We start from the raw sequence: 24,865 nt of genomic DNA on the forward strand, positions 1-24,865 counted from the left end.
CACCACCAGTCTCTTCAGTCTGCTAATATTGCACAGACTGAATACCTATCTGAGGAACAATGGAAAGAGGTGCTGGATCTAATTCCTAAATTATCCTTGTCTGAATCACAAAGACTGTCCCAAATCTTTCTTATTCATAGAGTATATAAGACCCCAGTATCCTATTTAAAATTGTCAGAAGAGTGCACATGTGTCCAAGATTTGGAAAAAATGACGCTCACCTAATGCACATAATGTGGGAGGGTGTAAACATTGGGAACTACGATGAATGTTAATGTGAACCGTTTCGTATTTGGTTTGTAATGTTGTATATGTTTTTTTATTACTGTGTTTGTTCCATTTAGTTTTGATTGTTTCAAAAAACAAAATCAAAATGTGAATATATCTTAATATTTTTCACAATAAAAAATTATCTGATTGAAAACAAGGTTGCCCTCTTACTTGGTCTTCAGGGTGGATACACAAAGTACTGCTGTTTTCTGTGTGAGTGGGATAGTCAAGCAAGAGAATATCACTACAATAAGAGAGTCTGGCCTCTCCCGACATTCACTTCAGCCAGGGAGTAGAAATGTCCTGCATCCAGCACTTGTTCACCCACAGAAGATTTTGTTACCACCATTGAAAATTGCCTGCAACAGAAGTCCCTATTTAGTGTCAGCCACAGGTGAAAACTATCAAAACTGTGCATAACAATGATCTAAATAAATGCAAAATTGCACCGAGTCATCCTCCCTGACAGTGAAGTGTTAATATGTGCTTGGATCACTTGTACTATTTGCCACCTACGTGCTATAGATTTGCACTACGTGCTGCTGCCTTGATCCTCCATTATGGCTGCTAGATACATTTTGCTTCTCTTTTGCTTGGGATTAGTTTTGGGGGACTCGACCGGCTGCATGAAAGTGAACCCCTGTAAATGTCTAATGAAGGATGGCTCGGGGGTTGTCAACCTGGCCGCATTAGGAAATTTGGAGGGTTTTCTGATACAGGACAGGAAGGTTCAACGCGAAGTGGAGGGGAAAATGATGGAACAGTCGGTGACCTTCAGTCCTTGTCATCCCTTCAGTGAACCCATGGCCCTTATGAACTGCTCCTATGTGGCCGTGTGTGTTGTGTCCAGGTAATATAATGCAAAAGGGGATGTGGGGGGAAGGCTATAATTTATATTTAACCTTGCTAATCTCTGTCCTGCTAGTTTGTTATACTTCACCTGCCCTGATACATTGTATCAGACTTGAAGGACAAGTCACCATCTTATGTGTCGTTCATTGCAGAGCTGATACGTTCCTTCACAGCAAGTAGAGATCTTGAAAATCATTAATTATGAAATGATGACTCTTTTCTCACATAACAATGCACTAATATGGGTGAAGCCCATGGAACTATCATTCTTGATTTTTCTTTGTAGAGATCCAGAGGCAAAAGGAGGCGCCCCCCAGTATATGGGATTTGGGAAGCATGACGACAATGAGTTCACTTACAGTAACGAGAGCAAAATTTTGTCAGTCACCTACAGATGTAAGTCATCTATGGAAAAATGTGGGAACTGCAGATTTTTAGAAAAATATTGTAATTACTGAAGTGAACATTTAACTCCTCACCACAGTCAATTTTAGTCCTTATGATAAAATTTTTTTTTTTTCATTTTTTTTTTTAACAGTACTTCCAAGTGTTATTACAATTTATTTTTCAACTAAGTCATTTCTTTAAATGAGCTGTAGTTTTTATTAGCGACATTTGGTTGATCCATTTGGTGATAACTAGAACTTCTATTTTTTTTTTTTTTCAGATTTTTTGAGATATAACAATTTTATTTCTAGGCATTTTTTAACATATTATTAAACTTCCTTTTAAACTTTTTTTTTTAATTCCACTAGGAGACTTGATGAGATCAGGAGAGTAACTATAGCTGGTGCATTAGTTGAAGTTGCACTCGAGCACTGCAGCTTCAGGGGGCCGTAAAGGTCTCTTTAGTACATATGAGACCAATACTTATAAAACTATGATATTTGGGGACTCTGTTGGAGCTTTTGGATTGGGGCCAATGAGTTGCCAGTTAAGCCATTGTATGTGACTGATGGTACAATATACTGCCGGGCCTAACAGTTATGCTAAAATGGTAGACCTGGAGGTCATTGTTAGGCCGGGGTCACACTAACCAGCGCAAAATACGGTCCGTAGTTTACATGCGTAATACGGATGAATGTCCCCTAAACAGTGCAACGTATGTCATCCGTAAGCAAGGTGTGGTCGCGTATTTTGCGCATGTAAGCATTTGTATGTAATCCGTATGGCGAGATTTTCTCGCAGGCTTGCAAAATGGACATATAATGGAGCTCTATGACAGGGTTTCTAACAGAAACCAAAGAATAGATATAGACACATAGAATGCATATATATATATATATATATATATATATATATATGTATATACATATATATATATATATATATACTGTATATATGTATTCTATGTGTCTATATCTATTCTTTCTTTATTAAACCTGTCAGTGTGAGTTTACTGTATAGCGCACTGAATTGCCGGCTTTGCTAAAAGACACCTGGTGCGTATTTCTCGCAGGTCACATGTGTGGTCCGTGTGTAATCCGTATTTTTTGCACACCCATAGACTTGCATTGGCGTACTACGGGCGTAGTACGCTGACAATCGCAGCATGCTGCGATTGGCACGGAGCATAGAATACGGATGAGAAATATACGGCTGGTGCGAGGGACCCCATAGAGAATCATTGGTCCGTGTCTAATGCGTGCTTTTAGCGCCTCTCACTCGGCTGTATTCCTCGCCAGTGTGACCCCGGCCTTAAAGTGAATCTATCACTAGGCTTTTCCTAATTAATCTGACAGCAGCATGATGTAGGGACAGAGATCCTGATTCCAAAGCTGTATCTCTCAGTTTACAAGCTGCAACAGTTGTGATACAATCACAGTTTTCTCTGCTTCAGATCTAGCAGAGCTTGGAATGTTGAGCTGTACATAACCCCACCCACACCACTGATTGGCTGCTTTCGGTGTACACTGTACATTGACAGCTACTAATTGGTGGTGAGGGTGAGGCTATGCAAAGCAGTTGACCAGGAGGCATGAGACACATAGTCATGTAATCATATGCTCCTGCTATTGAAGCAGCAAAACAAAGCACAGTAAGTGACACATCTCTGGAATCATGGTCTCAGCCCCTACATCAGATTACAAAGCAAAAACTTACTGAAATATTTCCTTTAAGCCTTTAACTTCCATAGCGACTAAATGGCTCCCTGTGATCACGTTGCGGAGAGGCGTTTGGGCTGACAGTCATCTCCCTTTGTCCAACGCCTGAGATACCACGGCTGTTTTTGACTATGACTTCTAGGGGAGGCAGGTCTCAATTTTATCTACAGTACAATCCAGACCATTAGCCATATGTTACAGCTGTGGAAAGTACTACCGAACATCACCGTGCATGTATGGTGGGTTTGAGGAAGGGGTGAAAGTGGAACTCCATATCCCCTCTTTATGTGAGGATTCACCTGATAATGTATTTCATGCTTGTAATCTGTAATAATTCTATCCTTACAGTAGTGGAAATTACATATCCTTACACTCACTAAGGCAGTGCTCCAGTATAAAATATGGGGGAACAGGCAAGAGCAATTGTAACAATCCCAATAGACAATGTAGCTGAATTTAAATAACTAAGCTTCTCACTGAAGATACAGTAGAGGGTGCTGTGTCTCTACAGGAGGCTTTAGAGAGCTCCACTTATATGGCAGCACTTTTCTGCGTTCATACCTAGTACATGAGTTCAGTCAAATCTTAAATGGGTGGGGCTATCATGATGCCATCCTTAGACAATGAATAAACGGCCAATTCTGTGCCCGCCTCAGTACAATTTGACAGTGTAGATTTTCCAAAATTTCATTTTTTGAGTCATCAGACCTCATTTATTACACTTGATGGGGGTGGATGACGTCCTGACAGCCAGACAGGGTGGTAAACTGTACAGAATTTTCCTAAGGCCTCTTTCACACTTCCGTGTTTGACCATCAGTCAATATCCGCCGTTTTTTTGGCGGATCCGTTTTTTCCCCCATTGAGTTGCATTACTGGTGGATCTTGACAGATGGCCATCCGTTGGAACCGTTTTTTGCGGATCCGCCAAACTTTCTGCGTGGACGGACCTTGCAACGTTTTTTTTGTTGTAGGATCCGCATTTTCCAGTGCACATGCCCGAAGAAAGGAAGTCAGGGAAAAAATTAACCCTGAAATCCTTTCTGGCGGACGAAAAAAATTCTCTCACTCACACTCTCTCTCTCTCTCTCCTTCCCGGCCAGCGGTTCCTTTAAAATTCTGCGGATCCATCAAAAAACGGGATCCTGTGGCATCCGTTCACATCAGTTAGGAACGGATCCGCTTTTCCGCCTTTTTGGCGGATTTTAACTGACAAAAAACTGAAGTGTGAAAGAGGCCTAAGTTCCAGAGATCATCTGTGCCTTGTAATTCCTTCAGATGCCATAATGCAGGTTAAGACATGATTATGAGGATTTTTTTTTCTTAAGTATTTTCTGTTGTAAGGCGGTAAGTTAAAACAATGCCCGCCTGTCTGGTATTTAAAGGAGCTTATCCTATTATCCATGCTAGAAACAAGAAGGGATATTGTGCCCATATTGCCACAAAGAAAGTCAATCAAAATGTCTCAAGAATGTCTAGATAAATGTTTCAGAAAAAATATTTAGGCCAACTCAATGGCATTTGTCATGGCTACGACTTCATGAACTTTAAGGGGATGTTCATACACACTTTATACACCACAGATTTTTAGGGTATGTGCACATGTTGCGGATTTGCTGCGGATCCTCAAGAGATTTACAGTACAATGATAACCTATGTGAAAAAAAATTTGCTGTGCACATGCTGCGGAAAATTACGCACGGAATCCGCAGCGGTTCACTTTCCGCAGCATGTCAATTCTCGGTGCAGATTCCACAGCGTTTTTACATCCATTCCATTATGGAAATCTGCAGGTGTAAAAACGCATGCCAAATCGGCACAAAATCTGCAGGAAATCTGCATAAAAAAAAGCGCAGATTTTGACCGGCGGATTCTGTCAAGAGATGCAGATTCCACGCGAAAAAATCCGCACAGCAATCCGCAAACGTGTGCACAGACCCTTACAGTATCCCAAAATTGCAGATACTTTTCCGGTGCACACTCATAGATACAGGACATTGATTGTAATGTGCGGCTCCCTGATTAAGTTAAGGGCCACATCTAAAGTTGCTATTATGTTCTAGGTCAACCATCACAGAAAAAGAGGCTGTGGATTTTAGTCTGGCTAGCATCCTGCTGAAAAGCACATATGGAAAGAGACATGTAAACTGCTGTTTGTTAGTCACTACCATTCAGCCAATCAGATTTGTCCTCAATAATGTTTGCACAGTAATCTCTATAACTTTCCTTTTTGGAGGAATGCCATACCGCATAGTTTACAAACTCTTGCGTTGGGAGCTACATTATGGAAGTTCTTAGTGCACAGTAGTCTATCTCATACCTGTCTGTATTTTAAGTTAAACTTTTAAATTTTTTATATTTTATAGCTGCTATTCAATAGTATTAATTGATGGGGGCTAATTAGACCCTCTCTGCCTGAAGCAAAGGAACTTACATCCCTAACTTTCTATTAAAACTGTTCAGTTCATCTGTGATGAGGGTCAGCTTACGCTGAGTCATTTCTTCTTTGAATGAGTGGACCCTCTGAACCGTGGCACCCATCCTCCTAGGGCGAGCTAACCTAGTGAGAACCACCCCCTATACAGGGAGTGTCAGGGGCAAGACCAAGGGGGTGAGCCACCACGGCAGCTGGACCAGACCGCCAGCTCAGGGAAACAAGACAAGGTGAGACGAGACGTTAGTTCAAAGAAACTTCATTTAAGGAAGGCTTCAGGGATAACATCAGGTACAAACATAACCAGAACAGGGACAACATAGCAAGGTGCGTGCAAGGGCACGCCAAGGTCCAAATATGGTACGTGCAGATGGTAGGCGGAGGCACGATGACATCAGACTCCGGACAGCAAGCGAACATCAACCGGGACATCAGGTTCTGAAGCTCTGTAGGCAATCATCAGGATCCGGACATCCGAAAGTCAGCCAGGGTTCCATGCAAGGAAACAAGACAGGGTTAATGACATGATGCGTGTCAACGGACACGCCAGGTTCGGGTTCACAGGACGAGACCTACGCGTGCCAAGGGGCATGCCAGGGAGAGACAAGGACGGAGGCCTGCACGTGTACAGACACGACAGGGACAAAGTCTAGCAGCGGAGCGTAGGCCGAAGCCCAGAGCTGGGCCAAGGGAGCACCTTGGGACTAGAGAGGGTACAGAGCGGAGCCTGCATGTGTAGGAGACACACCAGGGACAGGGTACAGAGACGGGGGCCTGCACGTGTAAGGAGTCACGTCTGGGACAGGGTACAGAGACGGGGGCCTGCACGTGTAAGGAGACACGACAGGGACAGGGTACCTGAAGCCACAAAGCAAAGCGAGACAGGAAACATGGAAAGAAACACAGAACAGAATCGGAGCAAACAAGGACAACAAGACAAAGCAGAGCAGAGACGAAACATGGCACGAAGGACAAACACTAGACAAGACAAGAGACGGAATACGAGCACGGAGCGTGTGCAGAGACGCACTACAGAGCTAGGTGCAAGGGCACAGAATAGAGGGAGCGCCCCACAGACCAAGCAGCCATGCAGGGACACAACACAATACTCAGGCCCTGAGCATAGGAAGGGGCGGTCTGATATAGGGCATAGCACCTCCTCTTCCGGGTCAGGACCAGGGTAGAACTTCCTAGTTCAGATGCCCCAGGATCACAGAGCGCAGTCACATGATCAGGGTTTCAGACATGACGAGATGATCACCGAACAAGACAGTGCAGGATCCTAGGAAGGACACATGATCAGGGATTCTAGACATGACGAGATGATTGCAGAACCAGACATTGCAGGATCCTAGGAAGGACACATGATCAGGGATTCTAGACATGACGAGAAGATCACAGAAGGCAAAGCAGAAACGCAGGCATCTTGCAGCTCAGCAGACAAGAGCTGAGTGTGCACACTGCTCTAGGGAACAAGCAGAATAGCAGACAAGATATGTGCATGCACACCGCTCCAGGAGTTCTTGAGGCAAAACAGACATGGCGGACATGACAGTACCCCCCTCCTTAAGCCCTCTCTTACCGGGGCTGGAAAGAAGAAAAAAAAAAAAAAATTCTTCGGCAGAAACCAGAGTTTAGTACAAACCACTCCAACAACATTGATCCGACATCTGAAACGGACACCTACACCGGTCAAGACACGGGAGCCGCGAACGAGACACGGGGATCCAGTGGGGAGGACTGCGGGTAGACAAGCAAGTCTTCTTACTCTGGCTGCCATCATTTCCAAACAAGTTCAGAGGTCAAGAGCAGGGTCTCATTTACATCAGAAGAGTGGATGGGGTACCGCCATTTTCAAGCGAGTTCAGGAGACATAGACCAGATCAGGTTCTTCATCAGACGGGTAGCAGAGGTACCAGCGGAGTCCATGGCCTGAGTATTCTGTGACGAGCGTCAGCTTACGCTGAGTCGTTTCTTCTTTGAATGAGTGGACCCTCTGGACCGTGGCACCCATCCACCTAGGGCGAGCTAACCTAGTGAGAACCACCCCCTATACAGGGAGTGTCAGGGGCAAGACCAAGGGGGTTAGCCACCACAGCAGCTGGACCAGACGGCCGGCTCAGGGAAACAAGACAAGGCGAGATGAGACGTTAGTTCAAAGAAACTTCATTTAAGGAAGGCTTCAGGGATAACATCAGGTACAAGCATAATCAGAACAGGGACAACATAGCAAGGTGCGTGCAAGGGCACGCCAAGGTCCAAGCATGGTATGTGCAGATGGTAGGCGGAGGCACGATGACATCAGACTCCGGACAGCAAGCGAACATCAACCGGGACATCAGGTTCTGAAGCTCTGTAGGCAATCATCAGGATCCAGACATCCGAAAGTCAGCCAGGGTTCCATGCAAGGAAACAAGACAGGTTTAACGACATGATGCGTGTCAACGGACACGCCAGGTTCAGGTTCACAGGACGAGACCTGCGCATGCCAAGGGGCATGCCGGGGAGAGACAAGGATGGTGGCCTGCACATGCGAGGGCACGCCAGGGACAGGTACAATGGCATCGACCGACAGGGTCCAGGTATCTGGCTACAGACATCAGCTCCGGACATCAGGCCGCAGTCATCTAGGTCCGGACCTCTGGCAGCGGTCGGCAGGTTATGGAATCCAGCAGGCACACTAGGGTTAAGAGCAGAGCAAAAGAGGCAAAAGGCTTTGTGCAAGAGTAGCACGAAAAGGCACAGTGCGAGAACCAGCGTGCATGCAAGAAAGCACGGAGACCACGGCGGGGGCACTGGCAGGTGGTACCGACGATGGCAGTTGCAGGTGGGCACGACTAGAGGAGGCACCGCTGCGGGGCCACACAGCCGGGAACCACTTTAGCACTGGACGGGGGCACGGCTGAGGCACACTGGCGAGCACAGCTAGAGGCGGCACGGCTGAGGCACACCAGGCAGGCACAGGCGACCAGGCATATGCACGGAGCCACAAGGCAGGGCTAGGCAAAGGGTACAGGACAGAGCCACATGCGAAACAGCATGGCAAAGCCTAGTACGAAAAGTGCAAGAGCGCACGAAGCATCAGGGACAAGACAAAGAATGAGGCAGAGACCTGCGCATGCAGAGAGCATGCCAGGGACAGTCTAGCAGCGGAGCGTAGGCCGAAGCCCAGAGCCGGGCCAAGGCAGGGACTTGGGACTAGACAGAGTACAGAGCGAGGCCTGCACGTGTAGAGACATGCCAGGGAGAGGTTCAGAGCGGAGCCCTGCACGTGTAGAGACACGCCAGGGAGAGGTTCAGAGCGGAGGCCTGCACGTGTAGAAAAACGCCAGGGACAGGGACAGAGTCTAGCAGCAGAGCGTAGGCCGAAGCCCAGGGCCGGGCCAAGGGAGAACCTTGGGACTAGACAGGGTACAGAGCGGAGCCTGCACGTGTAGGAGACACGCCAGCGACAGGGTACGGAGACGGGGGCCTGCACGTGTAAGGAAACACGTCAGGGACAGGGTACAGAGACGGGGGCCTGCACGTATAAGGAGACACGTCAGGGACAGGGCACAGAGACGGGGGCCTGCACGTATAAGGAGACACGTCAGGGACAGGGCACAGAGGCAGGGTAACCTGAAGCCACAAAGCAAAGCGAGACAGGAAACATGGAAAGAAACACGGAACAGAATCAGAGCAAACAAGGACTACAAGACAAAGCAGAGCAGAGACGAAACATGGCACGAAGGACAAACACTAGACAAGACACGAGACAAGAGACGGAATACAAGCATGGAGCGTGTGCAGAGACGCACTACAGAGCTAGGTGCAAGGGCACAGAATAGAGGGAGCGCCCCACAGACCAAGCAGCCATGCAGGGACACAATACTCAGGCCCTGAGCATAGGAAGGGGCGGTCTGATATAGGGCATAGCACCTCCTCTTCCGGGTCAGGACCAGGGTAGAACTTCCTAGTTCAGATGCTCCAGGATCACAGAGCGCAGTCACATGATCAGGGATTCTAGACATGACGAGATGATCACCGAACCAGACAGTGCAGGATCCTAGGAAAGGTCACATGATCAGAGTTTCAGACATGACGAGATGATTGCAGAACCAGACAGTGCAGGATCCTAGGAAGGACACATGATCAGGGATTCTAGACATGACGAGAAGATCACAGAAGGCAAAGCAGAAACGCAGGCATCTTGCAGCTCAGCAGACATGACGTGAGTGTGCACACTGCTCTAGGGAACAAGCAGGATAGCAGACAAGATATGCGCATGCACATCGCTCCAGGAGTTCTTGAGACAAAACAGACATGGCAGACATGACAGACATGGCGGACATTACATCATCCTTTTCAGCCCTTGGTTTGAGCAATCAGTGGGGGTGTCGGGACCCAAGCCCCCACTGATCAACACTAGGGGCAGCTACATGTAAAAAAAAATTGTAAAGCTTACTTACCCGTTAAAGAGGACACGTCACCAGATTAAAAGTGGTCACTTGTTGCTCTTATTTTATTCCTGCTGCTCCCCTACTGTAATATATATATATATATATATATATATATATATATATATATTATATTATATTTGCCATACAGTTCCAGAGTTATGGGCCTTTTTACTTCGTATTTATTTTTGTAGTCTTTCAAAAATCCTCTGGGGCATGTCTTTAGGATACTCTGTATATTTACCCTGTGAGCCACACCCTCTGGTCACGATCATAAAAATTATTGTAAAAAAAAAAACCTCATATCTCTGAAGCTGTATGGTTGATTCAAAAAAGAAAAATAACAAAAAACTCAGGGAAATTAAATAAGAGTTAAAAATGGTAACTTATAGCATGGTGACAAATTCTCTTTAAAATTACTGCCAGGGTTACTTACCTTACATTCACACCTAATATTAAAGTATTAGGCCTGTTTCACACTTACGTTTTTACAGTCAGTTGCCAGCCGCCAAAAAGGCGGAGAACGGATCCGTGTCTGTCGAAACACCAACGGGAGCCACCGGACCGTTGGTTTGACAGGATCCGCCGATCTAGGAGTGTTAAAGGAACCGCAGTTATGAAAAAAAGTACCGCCGATGTAGCAGGGCCGCGAGAAGAGAGCGGATATGAGCCGCGAGAAGTGAGCGGGGAACTCGCGGGCATGATCTGGGAGCTGCGAGAAGAGAGCGGGCATGATCCAGTCGCGAGAAGAGAGGATCGGAAGCCGAGAGAAGAGAGCGGGTATGAGCCACGAGAAGTGAGCGGGGAACTCGCGGGCATGATCCGGGAGCCATGAGAAGAGAGGATAAGGAGCCGAGAGAAGAGAGCGGGCATCTCGCGGTGATGAGAGAGAGAGAGATTTTAGCGGCTCCCGGGACAGTACTTCAGGGTTAAAATGCTTCCCGGAGTGAAAATAGCGGACCGTCACCGCAAAAAAAGTTGCAGGGTCCGTCTCATCCGCCTGGGAGCCGCTAAAATCTTGGCGGATCTGTACAATAACGTGTATGACGGACGACCGTCAGTCAAGATCCGCCAATAATGTATGTCTATGGGTGTAAAAAACGGATCCGCCCCTTTTTTGGCGGATCCGTTTTTTAAAAAAATTGGCGGATCTTGACTGACGGGAAAAAGCTGATGTGTGAAACAGGCGTTAACCGTTGGTTTAATTTTCATCTCATAAATCAATAGTAGACATGAACTTAAGGAACTTTGTAATACAACTTATTCAGGAAACTTACTTCTATGACCTCCTGGATTTATCTTTCGCTCTCAATTCATGGGTGAAATCTGTATTCAGTGAAGACCGATTTCCCCATAAGGCCGGGGTCACACTAACCGACGCAAAATACGGTCCATAGTTTACATGCGTAATACGGATGAATGATCCCTAAATAGTGCTCCGTATGTCATCCATAAGCAAGGTGTGGTCGCGTATTTTGCGCATGTCAGCATCTGTATGTAATCTGGCATCCATATGCAATCCGTATGCTGAGATTTTCTCGCAGCCTTGCAAAATGGACATTTAACGGTTTTGAGGCCTGCTAACTATTTAAATAATTAGCCTGCACCCTATTTATTGCCTCAGGAACAGGTGGCTGCCTCCATTCTGTCCATTTGTGACCTTGCCTTCACTAGATGTGTTGGTGTTGTATGTGCAACATGGCAGAGGGTCTAAGTTTCAACACAACTGAGCAGGTTCTCTTCAACTGGCTTTTGTCACGCCGCTTTGGTCACCCATACCCAGTGATAGTGGATCCGCGGAGGAGGAGACGCATGTGGGTCCATCCACTTTTGAGGCAACGACTCACAAGAGGTCATTTTCACCGCCTCTATTCTTCTCTGCGGGAGCATCCTGTTAAATTTTACCAATACTGTCACATGAGCATTGCCACATTTGATCGACTCTTGGAGACAGTGCGCCCTGGGATAACCTTTCAGGACACAAGGATACACAAAGATATATCTGCAGAGGAGCGACTTCTACTCACAATACGGTATGTACTACAAAACCACATTCTCCATGTTCATAATGTGTGGGCCAAAGTATGTATTTTTGGCTTATTGGACTAAGTTTAATGCCCTCATCTTAGTCCACATATGTTTCAACTTACAGACCAGAATGTTAAGTCTAATATGTACTGAATATCACTTAGTCATTGTGCAACCAAATATGTGTGTGTTAGTCTATCTCAATTCCTACCAAGTTTGGTCGGCATGTAACTGATTTTTTGGACTTTCTGCATTCTAAAATTATCCATTTCTGTTATTCTTCAGCTTCCTGTCCACTGGCCTGTCTTATGCAGCCCTCCACCATGAGTTTCTCATTGGAAGATCTACCATTTCTGGCATAGTCAGGTTAACATGTATAGAAATCTGGACAAGACTCCATCAAGTCGTCATGCCCGAGCCCAGGATGGAAGACTGGTTGAGGATATCAAGGGACTTTGAGGAGAAATGCCAGTTTCCTAATTGTATTGGGGCCCTTGATGGAAAACATATCCGGGTGCGTAAGCCGCCAAACTCTGGCTCCCAATTCTTCAATTATAAACAATACTTTTCTGTTGTATTGTTGGCTCTGGCAGACCCTCAATACAAGTTTATAATTGTTGACATTGGGGCCTATGGAAGGACGGGAGACTCTAGAGTCTTCAATACTTCCATAATGGCTCGGCGGCTACGCACCAACCAGTTGGATCTACCACCACCATGCCAGCTACCAGGCTCTACTGAAGAATCAGTCCCTTATGTCCTTGTGGCAGATGAGGCGTTTCAGTTAACACGCAATGTCATGAGGCCATATCCCCGGCGCAACCTTGACCACAGGCGCAGAATTTTTAACTTGCGCCTATCACGTGCTAGGCGACTGGTGGAGTGTTCCATTGGCATTCTTTGTGCCAAATGGCGGGTACTCCAGTCTGCCATTCAGCTGAGTGAAAAAAATGTTAATGAGGTTGTTAAAGCCTGTGTGGTTCTGTCGGGGTCGTAAACGACAATAAATCCTCATTCACCAGTCATTCCAAATCATTGTGCGAGCGCAAAACATCTGGTACCAATTAAGAATGACTCAGACACGCAGCTGATTCAGTCTTAGCTAATGTCCCGCATCCACACCTGTCAGGATCAGTACAACAACTGGCTTTATTTACAAATACACAATACTATATTGAGTGTTAGGGGAAGGCGTGCATTAGGCGGGGTTTATGCAGTATACATCTAGTGTCCAGTCTCTCTCTGATTCGTCAAAACGTCTCCCGATGGTTACTTCTTCTTCACATTCCTGAGTTATCTTTTTTAGGAGAAATGAAACTTAACTTAACTCTATAGACACTGAATTTAAGTGAAAGTGAACACTGGCAGCCATCTTTAATACAGTTACATTTGCATTAGCAAGCAATTAGGAAAAACTTATTGTTTCACAGTATAAAAGTATAAAAGTTATATAAGAAAATATATTTTCACCTTGACAATCCCCCCTAAACACTAAGTTTATCCCTTAATGAAAGATCCTTCGAGACTGTCCATGCGATGGGAAAAGGGGAGGTGGATTTCTTCATCCAGACACCTCAGAAGCTCTCCCCTAGCGAGAGGCCTCCAGGCAGCTGAACCCTTCACTAACCTCACATGGAGTTCTCCCGCTGTCCCTAAACTAAGTCTCTTAACATCATCTGAGAATGGGGGGTTTTGTCTACTCTCTTGAGGGGAATATACTTAGGGATCTCCCCTAGATCAGTACCATCGTACTCTGGTGGGTCTACTTCTTGATTGAGGAAGGTGCCAATCGGAGTTGCTTTGGCAATAACCTTTTTATACAAGGGAATAACACAACAAAGAGTTATCGATCCAATTACAAGGAGGGCAATCAGTACTATACAAGCTTGTTGAAGGAATCCCTTGAGTCCACCCAACCAGCTGGAAAAGAAAGATGTGTCTACTCCAGCATTAGTTTTCAATTCTGCTGCTAACCCAGTTATCTTTTTAAGGGCTATCATGGTTTTTCCATTCACTCCAGAGTTCTGAGGGATATAGGTACAACACTCCTCTCCCACCATCCCACAAACTCCTCCTTTCTCAGCTAATATCATATCAAGGGCTAGTCGATTTTGGAGTGTCATTCTAGTGTTAGGGCCCAATTCTTCAACTATACCTTGGAAGGCATCTTGGCTGAAATTGACAAACCTTTGTTCACTGTAATATATGTAATTGATCCATTCAACATTTTTATTAATCTGCACCTGTGGGATTATAGAAGCAAAGCCAGCATAGATCTGGTTCTGGGCTTTAAATTGGTCAGGCACCCCCCTTGGCACTCCAATAGCATCAATATATACTAGTGGATCTTCTTCATAACTCATATGGAGCTGATCGAGGCTTCTCCTTTTCCTGGTAGGTTCATCAGGTATCTTTGGATCCCAGGGTAGAATCTTGAACTGCATAGCTAGTTTAACAAGGGTGCATTGGCCTGTCCAGGCATTTGGCAACCTAGGACGGAGCTTACCGTCTCCACATAACCAATAAATGTCATACATATATTGTGTATGTTTGATTAACAAGTCAGTATCTAGAGAACTATTCTCTTTGCAGAAACCTGTCTCGAAGATCCCTACTGGTGTACCTGTGGTGTCGTGGGAATTATAGCAGGTGTAATTGTCAGCTAATACAGTTACTTCTCCTGGGACCTTTAGTTTGGGTTCCTTATGAATTAGTGGGACGTAATCTGGGCAATCAGTGGGCTTCAAACCTTTCAACAAATTCATGACACAGGCAGTGGTGTTGTCATCAGGGAAAAGCAATGCATGTGTGTATAGGTGTGTATTCGCAGCAGCACAAGCAATACATCCTACAGAGATATTCTGGACTTTTACATTGTACCTCACCCATTCTAACCACAAATTTTTCCTTGGGGCTGTTTGTGTTTCTATGGAGAAAACCTCTTGCCAACTGAGACCTGGAATGGGGATCACTTCATTAACTACATTTTGCAAACGCTCACCTGGGCCTATTTTAGGTGTACTGGTAACGGGGGCCTTGGTTGGTCTGAAGCTAATATCCTGAAGCCGTATATGGCCTAAATACGCATAAGGTCCAGCACTAAATACATAATTATAATGCCTTCCTAGTACGAACGTCTGCAGATCAGCAGATTGAGGACTTTCAAGATTTAGGAGAAGGGGGTGACAGCTTCTACCCCATTTACAGCCCCTAAATGGTTGCAGAAGGGCTGTTAGATGCATTCTCTCACGAAGACTCCTACCCGTCCCATCCTTGGGGAACATGGCTTCGCTAGGTTTATATCCCCAATCATTCCCCGTACTCCAGGCAGCATCTGTCCAATAATGACAATTATTGTTGTCTTGTCTGGTAACACACATATAGAACTGGATGATCCCCTCTACCACCCGTTCAGTCTCAAGGCACTTGACTACATCACAGAAATCAAATCGCCAGATATTCACCGGGGCTGTCAGGTTTACCCAGAGAATAAAGGGACCAGAATTCTTATTTACAATAGGGGCCGAAGAGGTAGGGGCGAGGATGGCCCCCAGTCCCAAGGTCAAAAACAACAGCAACATTTCCCTTCAGTCACTACTGTGACTAAACACTGGTTCGGTCTCTTTTACAGTGTGAAGCATGAATCCAGGTGCTCTTTCCTTCAAGTTTTACTGCAGTGGGGGTGACCAGGATCACCGTGTGGGGTCCTTCAAATCTCGGCTGGAGACAATCTCTGCGCACAAACTTTTTCACATACACCAGGTCTCCTGGCACAAAGTCATGGACCACGTCACCTGTGGATTCTGGAAGAGAAGCAGAAACTGTAGAGTGGGTGTTAGACAGTTCCTTAGACAATGCAATCACAAATTGTACAACTTTATCATTTGTCTCAGACAACTCTTGTGGCCTAATGTCTCCTATTTTAGGTGGAGCACCAAAAAGAATCTCAAAGGGAGTCAGGCCGTGTTTTCCCTGTGGGGTGTGTCTGATATGGTATAGGACCACGGGGAGCAAATCTGGCCATGGGAGTGGGTGGTCCTGGCTCATTTTAAGCAACTGGGTCTTAATTGTGGAGTTCATTCTCTCAACTTTGGCTGAACTGGAGGGGTGATAGGGGGTGTGCAGACCCAAATCTGTCCCTAACATGTGCCACAATTCCTCGTAGACATTGGCAGTGAAGGCTGGGCCTTGATCTGATTCAACAACTTCGGGAATTCCAAATCTGCACGAAATTTCAGTGATGAGCTTCTTAGCTGTAGTTTTGGCAGTCATGTTGGTCACTGAGTAGGCTTCGGGCCATCCTGAGAACATATCCACAGCCACTAGGACATACTCATACTTTCCTGACTTGGGCATCTGAATATGATCAACCTGGATTCTCTGCCAAGGGTAGTCTGGTTTGGCAAGATGCTGAAGTGGAACCTTGGCGGTGGCTGTTGGGTTACAGATGGCACAGACTGGGCAGGCTCTTGAGTAGGCTGTGACAGTGGTAGAGATTCCTGGGGCCCAGTAGAGCTTCTTGATACAGGCCAGAGCTTGGTTCTTTCCTCGATGAGTTGATCCATGAGCCCATGCTGCAACGGCTGGATACATTCTTTTGGGTAGACAGGGTTTCCCATCCACCTTATAGAGTCTAGGAAATTGGTATTGTCCGGCAGAACTACGATTCCCATGAATGGCTCCTGCAGCTTCCCACTGCTTCTTTTCTTCTTTAGAGGTCAACTTTTGTTCTTCCCACAATCTCTCTTCAGGTGGTCGGGCTGGCTTCCAGACAGATCCGGTGGCAGGGTATTCCATTTCCATGTCTTCTATCAACTCCCTCTTCTTTCTTCGGGCTTCGGACTTCTCAAAGTCTCGTTCTCCTTCGGCTTGGGTAGCTTCTTTGGTTGCCTGTTCTCTTGTTTGTGCTCTGGTAAGCACAGGCATCACAGGTGTATCAGTGCCTTCCCAACAGGGTTTTTCTGGTGCTGTTTCTTCTTCTTCCCACTTTGCTGAGACATTCTTTATGGCAGCAGCTTTGGCAGCTTGATCTGCTAAATGGTTTCCTCTAGTCTCCTTCGAATTGACTTTCCCGTGAGCTTTGACCTTGATCACCGCAATTTGTACAGGTAGCTCCAATGCCTTCATCAGGGCTTTAATCCTTAGTGCATGTTTAACAGGGGTTCCTGTAGCCGTAATGAACCCTCGGGACTTCCACAGGAATCCAAAATCGTGACAGATTCCATAGCCGTATCTTGAGTCAGTGTAGACATTGGCCGTCTTCCCTTCTGCTAGATAACATGCTTGTTGTAGGGCCACAAGTTCGGCTTCTTGAGCCGAAAGGTGAGGTGGCAAGGCTTCAGCCAGAAGGACTTCTGTTTCAGTGGTGACCGCATATCCAGTGTGGAACTTGCCATAAGAGTCTGCAAATCGAGATCCATCAGTCCATAGTTGCAAATCAGGGTTGAGAAGTTCTTGAGTTACCACATTTTGTGGTGCAGAGGCTTCTTGTTCCAGTGCTTTTACACAGTCATGCGGGTCATCAGGTGACCTCCCGTCTGGTAAGTCCTTATACCCGTCAGGGAACTCCCCCCTAGAATGTGGAAGCAAAGTGGCTGGGTTGATGGTAGTACATTTCTGGAAGGTGATGTTGGAGGGCAGAAGTAGAGAGCACTGAAGTCTGAGATGTCTTTGGCTCGTTAGATGCTTAGGAGATGTTTGTTGGAGGACAGCAGAGAGATCATGTCCAGCTTGAATGACCAAGTCATGACCAAGTGCTATGTCAGCAGACTTATCCAGAAGAACATGGGCTGCATGCACAGCCTTGAGGCAGGAAGGAGCAGTTCTGGCAACAGGGTCTAGCCTGGCTGAGTAGTAGGCCAGAGGACGGAAACGATCAGCATGTTTCTGTGCCAGCACACCAGAGGCATGTCCTTCAGATTCTGAAACAAAGAGATGAAACGGCTGAGTGTAGTCAGGGAGACCCAGAGCAGGGGCGCTGACAACAGCTTCCTTGAGAGCCAGGAAACAGTCCTTTTGCTGAGCATAGATATACGGATTTTCAGCATGATCCCAGTCCGGTCCTCCAGTCTTGAGGCAATCATACAAAGGTTGCATGAGTCTTGAAGCATCCGGAATCCACTGTCTGCAGTAGGTAATGAGTCCTAAGAAAGACTGCATAGCAGAGTATGTCTTTGGATAAGGGATATCCTCGATTGCATGTTTTCTGTCCTCGGTGAGGTGTCTCGAGCCTTGAGAGATGCAGTGTCCGAGGAAGACGACTTTCTCTTTGCACCACTGGACCTTGGCCTTTGAGACTTTGCAGTTGGCAGAATGAAGAAAAAGGAGCAAGGACTCAGAAGCAGCAAACAGATTCTCTTCAGTTCCACAGAGGAGTAGGTCATCAACATACTGGAGAAGCGTGACATGAAGATTCTGTAACACCCACGGATCCAGGGTCATCTTCATAGCATGAGTGAACTGGTTAGGGGAGTTCTGGGCACCCTGTGGTGTCCTGGTCCAGGTCAGCTGAGATCCTTGAAACGTGAAGGCAAATAAAAACTGTGAGTCTTCATGAAGCGGGACACTGAAGAAAGCATTAGCCAGGTCAATAACGGTGAAGAGTGTTGCTGAAGTAGGCACTTGAGAAAGCAAGGTGTTTGGGTTGGGTACCACAGGAGTTTCCAAGATGGTGGCTGAATTGACTGCTCTGAGGTCCTGTACAAGTCAGTACTTCGGAGGGTCTCCAGGAGCTGTCTTCTTCTTCACTGGAAACAGGGGTGTGTTACAGGGTGAAACACATCTGATTAGCACTCCAGAATGTAAGAGGGAGGTAATCTGAACTCCAAGGCTCCGCTCTTGGGCAGCCTTAAGCGGATACTGAGGTAGTCTGGGGTATGGGTGCCCAGGTTTGAGGTGGACTTTTACTGGAGGCACTTTGAGCAGACCCACATCCTCAGGTCCAGTTGACCACAGAGTGGTAGGTAGATTGGGCAAATCCGGGGAAGGTGTCGTTTGCAGAGTCATCATCATCAGAGGGAAAGCCTTAAGGACACAACGATCTTCAGTGCCTTGTTGTGAGGCAGGATCTTGTAATTGCAATTCCATCCCTTGATCACCGAAGATGATGGTAGCGTGAAGCCTTTGAAGGAGGTCAGCTCCTAGAAGGTTGACGGGGCAGGTTTCAGACACCAGAAATTTGGCAAAGACACCAGAGAATGGGCCAGCTGGGACGGGAACAGTGAGTGGTGATGAGGTTTGTTGACCTTCAACTGCAATACATGTGAGGAAATCTGAAGACAGGGAGATTGTAGGAGGCAGCTGAGATGAAGAGATAACAGAGGTGGCCGCCCCAGTGTCCACTAAGAACTTGAGAGGTTGATTGTCCACTTCCAGGGTCACTGTACCACAAGACGAGGAAGTACAGGTGGCGGGAAAAGTGGGCACCGGTTGGCCTGAACTTCATGAGTGTGGAGGAGGAAGAGGTCTCTGAGGGTGCCCCCTGCGAGGACAACTTCTTCTCATATGACCAGGGCTGGCACACTCCCAACACAGAGGTCTCCCTTGGTCATCACGAACTGGTCTGTCCCTGTAGTTTTGGCCCTGGGACCCTCTCGGCCTCAAGCGTGGTGATCCATACCGATCCTGAGCCTGATACACCATAACAGGTACTTCTGAGGCTTCTGCCATATACATGGCTGGTTTCTTCTTGCCTTTGTCCTTCTGTGCTTCCTTCTCTGCTTCCTTTTCTGCTTCTTTTTCTTCCCTTTGAAGCATTTTCTGATAACTCTTCACAACAGTGAGGGCCTGTTTTAGGGGACCATCAGGTAATTCGGGACGAAGCTTCATGACCTTATCCTTCAGTGGATCTTCCAGACCATCAATAAAAGCATGGACCAACAAGGCTGCCTGCGTCTTCACATGAGTTGAATAACCCAAGTCTTCAAACTGCATAGTTAGTCTGGCAGCGTATTTCTCCACAGCTTCACCAGATTCTTGTTGTATATCCTGTATTGATCCTGCTTCGTCACAGAGACGATCCTGGGCCCACTTTGTGAGTTGAGCGATAAACTCCTTTCCAGACTTGAACTTGTTGAGAGGTCCTGCTTTAGTGGGGTCCAATTCCTTCATGATGGTGGGGAGAAAATATTCGGAGGCTTTGATTGAGGTGATGCCTGATAGATCAGACCATGTAGCCCCGTAGATGCTCCTAGTCTGTTCCAGTTTCCTTACATACAGCATGGGAAATTTGTCCGGGTCAGGTAACTTGTTAACAATAGCATCAATTTGTACCGGAGTGAAGGGTTTGTATTTCAGCTTCAGCCCTTCTTCTTCTTCGTCATGTGTCACTGCCTCATCCTTCGGGGCAGTTGGGGGTGCTGTGGGTATTACCTCATCCAGGGGCTTTATACCTGTGTGCATCAGTGGTATCATGTATTCAGCTACCAAGGGCATGATGCCCTCTAATCCGGATTCATGGTAACAGACGATCCTAACTTCTTGTAAATCGAGATCTGGGGTTGATTGGAGACAATTCTTGATGACTTCAACGTGTTCCTTCATATAGGGGCCCAGTGGGTATCCAAAGAGTCCTGAAGATATCAATGGTATAGCCAAAGTTCTACGAGGAAGTGTATCTCTCCCTAGCCGTCCTGCAAAGATAAGCACTGTCTGTAAGGCGGTCTGCAATATTGTACGGCAATGCTCGGGTGTCCTGTAATCATATATAGGGCCTGCAGTGTGTAACACTATATCACAGGGCAAATTCCCTCCCTGGGTGGACATAGCGTCTCCTGGATGCAAGGGGCCATAATTGGTAAGGTAGGCCTGACACTCTTGGGTTATGGCTGGGCCTCCCTTTTTAGCTATCTGTTGGGCCAAACCACCTCTATGCGACAGGGTAGAGTTAGCTGGGTTCACTATGGCTCCTACCTGGTGGGTAACTATGTCCCCATACCCCACTGAGAAAAGAACCTGGGAGCCCTGAGGTGTGATGTAATAGCGTGAATGACAGGGGAACCAGATTTCAGGGTCATGGGGCAACCTAGAGGATTTGTTGAGAGGGGTAGGTAGTGGGCTCCTTCCGGGCCGGGGGGATTCGAACGGACCTAATAGCAGTGGCGGGGCAGGGGGAATTGTAGCAACCTGATTGTCAGAATCTTCTGATCCCTCATCATCTCCGATAGCTTGGCGCCTCATACGCATTACGGACCGGAAAGCCGTACTGCCGGTCAGGGCATCAAGAGTGAAGGGACCTTGACCAGGTGTATTTACAAATATCACAGTGGGTTGCACCGGGAGACTAGGCCCAGAGGCCGGAACAGAAACAGGAACATTAGAGGTGGGAACAGCATCGGTCGGTGCCGGAGGTTTCTCAGGAAGTGGTGGTCCCTGATAGTACTCGCCGGAAAGTGTTACCAGCGGACATAGTGGCTGGGGAGGAATTCCGGGTGCACCAAGATGGCTGCCAGTGGAGGCGTGGCATGCCCCACTTCCGTCCATGGTCTGGGCGGAACCCCAAGGACGGCCCGCCCCACACACACGGCAGGTTTCCACCCAGGTTGGATTCTGCACGCCACAAACAGGACACACCCACGCTTCTGGAGAGCTCGTCTTGTCGCCATTATAGGGCGGTGGTTGGGACTGCATTTTCATCATCAGTGGCACGGCGGCCATTTTACAATCTATAAGATCACAGTTCAAAGGCATTTTATAACCAAACACAGGTTCCGCATTGTCTGATCCTCCTTCCCCATCAATCTCTTTCCATCCTTCATTCTTCAAGCCTCGCGCAACTCGCAGATGAGCTTGTGCTTGTTCTAACAATCCTTTATCTTTCAACATGCCTCGTTTGTTCTCTATGAGATTATGCCACATAGCCGGCTGTAATCTCCCTGACGAGGGCAATCCTACATGCTTATACAATCTCTCAACATTCTTGACTGCCTTCTTGCCTTCCCGTGACGCTACTATTGCCTTGACCTCCACAGCATCCTCATCTAACTTGTGGGGCACAGACTTCTTCTGCTTTAAGATACGCAGCATGACTCTTACAGAATACTATGGTTCTCTGCAGAAAAACCACTGGTAGCGATATCAACACTGATGTTCCACAGTACGGAGCCTCACGTTCGACGTACTAGGAAAAGAGCCTCGCGCTCAATATTTCCTTTCCCTAACCTTGAACAGCAGTGATTAACAGATTATCCTGCCACGATATTCCAACAGTCGGGAGGCGGTCTCCTAGTGAGAGCCCTCCACAGAAATACAGGTGGTCCCTTCTCGGGACGTCTTAATTACCTAGCTGGTACAATATCACAGAGGCTGCGTCTCCTATCCCTTCCTCTAAGTTGCCCCACAATCTGCAACTAGCTCAATTTATCACTCCACTTCACTACTAGACAATAGTCACGGGTAGGGTGGTTGAATGGAGTACAATGACCGGTGGAGGAGGTGTGGTGTACACGAGGACGCGCAGAATGCGACGTCTCTCAGTTGCTGGTTCAGAGCGTGGCACAGGATCGCACTCAGTCTCACCACTCGACCGGTCACCCCTCAGACCCAAGGAGACCACAGACAAACCAATAACGGCTGAGACACTAGCAAGTGTGACACATACAGTGTATATGATCTCACTTACCGTGTTTTGGAGGGTGATCAGTCCTCGAGGTCAGCCACTACAGGTATCATCCACAGACATCCAGGCATGGGTCCAGAGGAGCCTCGGATCACTGTCCACGCCCCACGTTGGGCGCCAAATTGTCGGGGTCGTAAACGATAATAAATCCTCATTCACCAGTCATTCCAAATCATTGTGCGAGCGCAAAACATCTGGTACCAATTAAGAATGACTCAGACACGCAGCTGATTCAGTCTTAGCTAATGTCCCGCATCCACACCTGTCAGGAGCAGTACAACAACTGGCTTTATTTACAAATACACAATACTATATTGAGTGTTAGGGGAAGGCGTGCATTAGGCGGGGTTTATGCAGTATACATCTAGTGTCCAGTCTCTCTCTGATTCGTCAAAATGTCTCCCGATGGTTACTTCTTCTTCACATTCCTGAGTTATCTTTTTTAGGAGAAATGAAACTTAACTTAACTCTTTAGACACTGAATTTAAGTGAAAGTGAACACTGGCAGCCATCTTTAATACAGTTACATTTGCATTAGCAAGCAATTAGGAAAAACTTATTGTTTCACAGTATAAAAGTATAAAAGTTATATAAGAAAATATATTTTCACCTTGACAGTTCTTCATAACTTCACCAGGATACATGATTGTTCCTCCTCTGCTGCTTGTTGTGCGTAGGCCGGACAATGTGCGCAGGGTGAGACCACCTATCAACCCTCAACGTAGACCGCTCTCTGGCCTCAAAGTGCGTGATATTTTCACTAATTACTTTATCTCACCTGAGGGGGAAACTTCTTGGCAAGAGCATGCTGTGTCTATGTTATAATTTTTGGTTTTATGTGTGTCTAAATATATATATTTCTACCCCTTCTGATTCTATGACTGTTTCATTGCATTGCTAAGCGTATGTTAGTATGCTGACACTGTTTTTGAGAAATCACACAGATACGTAAGCTGTAGTAGACAAATTTTTACTTTTGCCTTTTTTTGTTTGTTTTTTCAAAGGCAAACATATTATTGCCATATGAAAACTGTGGCAATGGGCCAAATTGCCCTTTTTTGAAAAGTAACATTTTCAAGCAGAACACAAAATAACATTATGCAATAACAACATTGCTACATTAGAAATTTTCAATCCAAAGGAAAAAAGAGGTGGTCTCCAGCACCAAAATTATTGATAAAAGATAACACTCACATTTCTTCTGAATGTTTTCCAATCATATTAATATTCCACCATGACAGGCAAGGCTACCTTACGCCTTTCAGACAGATATTACATGTCTGTACAAAAGAGAATATTTCACCGCGCTATACTGTAAAGTCAAAGGATGAAAATACACTACTCACTTGCTAATGTCTAGAAAAGGCGTGCTGGCCTTAGTGAAGTTCTCACTTTTTTGCCAGCTATCTATAGTCACAAATCAAGGCGACCAGCCTTAAGAACATCACATCTCTCTATGTCTTAACAAGTGAGTAGTGTATTTTCATCCTTTCACTTGACCAGTATAGCATGGTTAAATATTTTCTGTTCTACAGAAATGTAATATCTGTCTGAAAGGCGTAAGGTAGCCTTGCCTGTCATGGTGGATTATTAACCCCTTACCTACAATTGACGTAATATTCCGTCCATGTGACCATGGACCTAATTACCATGGACGGAATATTACGTCATCGCGATCAGCGGCGCCCACGTGGTGAGCGCCGCTGATCGCGGCCGATTGTCAGCTAATTATCATAGCTGACACCCGGCACAATGTGTCAGGGGCGGTCACGGACCGCCCCCGACACGTTAACCCCTTGCACACCGGGATCAAACGCGATCGCGGTGTACCGGGGGGTTAAAGGGAAGCATCGGCAGGGCGGGGGCCCCCCCCGTGCTTCCCTGAGCCCCCCACGGCAGCGCAATGTGCAGCGCTGCTGCGGGAGGCTCCTTTCCTCCAGGCCCCCGAATCCAAGATGGCGACGGGGGCCTTCGGGGGCCTGAGGAAGCTGGCTTCCTCAGTGCCTGCAAAGCGCAGGCATGAGGAAGCCTTCAGCAGTGCCTGTGTCAGATCGCTGATCTGTCACAGTGATCTGTGATGTGACAGATCAGCGATCTGTCACAGGACAGTGATGTCCCACCTGGGA

At 46.7% G+C, this 24,865-nt stretch overlaps 1 protein-coding gene across 1 annotated transcript in view; it reads left to right on the forward strand.

Moving 5' to 3' along the window:
* The first annotated feature begins 553 nt into the window (after positions 1–553).
* LOC141101697 (uncharacterized) overlaps positions 554–24,865 on the forward strand; it is a 39,586-nt gene continuing 15,274 nt past the window's right edge. Inside the window, exons 1-2 of the mRNA XM_073590978.1 lie at positions 554–1,120; positions 1,409–1,518. Of these exons, the coding sequence (XP_073447079.1) occupies positions 831–1,120; positions 1,409–1,518 (400 nt within the window). The 5' untranslated portion in view covers positions 554–830. The remainder of the gene's footprint in view (positions 1,121–1,408; positions 1,519–24,865) is intronic.

The sequence above is a fragment of the Dendrobates tinctorius genome, unplaced genomic scaffold, assembly GCF_039654945.1.
Source record: "Dendrobates tinctorius isolate UK_male_01 unplaced genomic scaffold, ASM3965494v1 ptg000120l, whole genome shotgun sequence".
Taxonomy (NCBI): domain Eukaryota; kingdom Metazoa; phylum Chordata; class Amphibia; order Anura; family Dendrobatidae; genus Dendrobates; species Dendrobates tinctorius.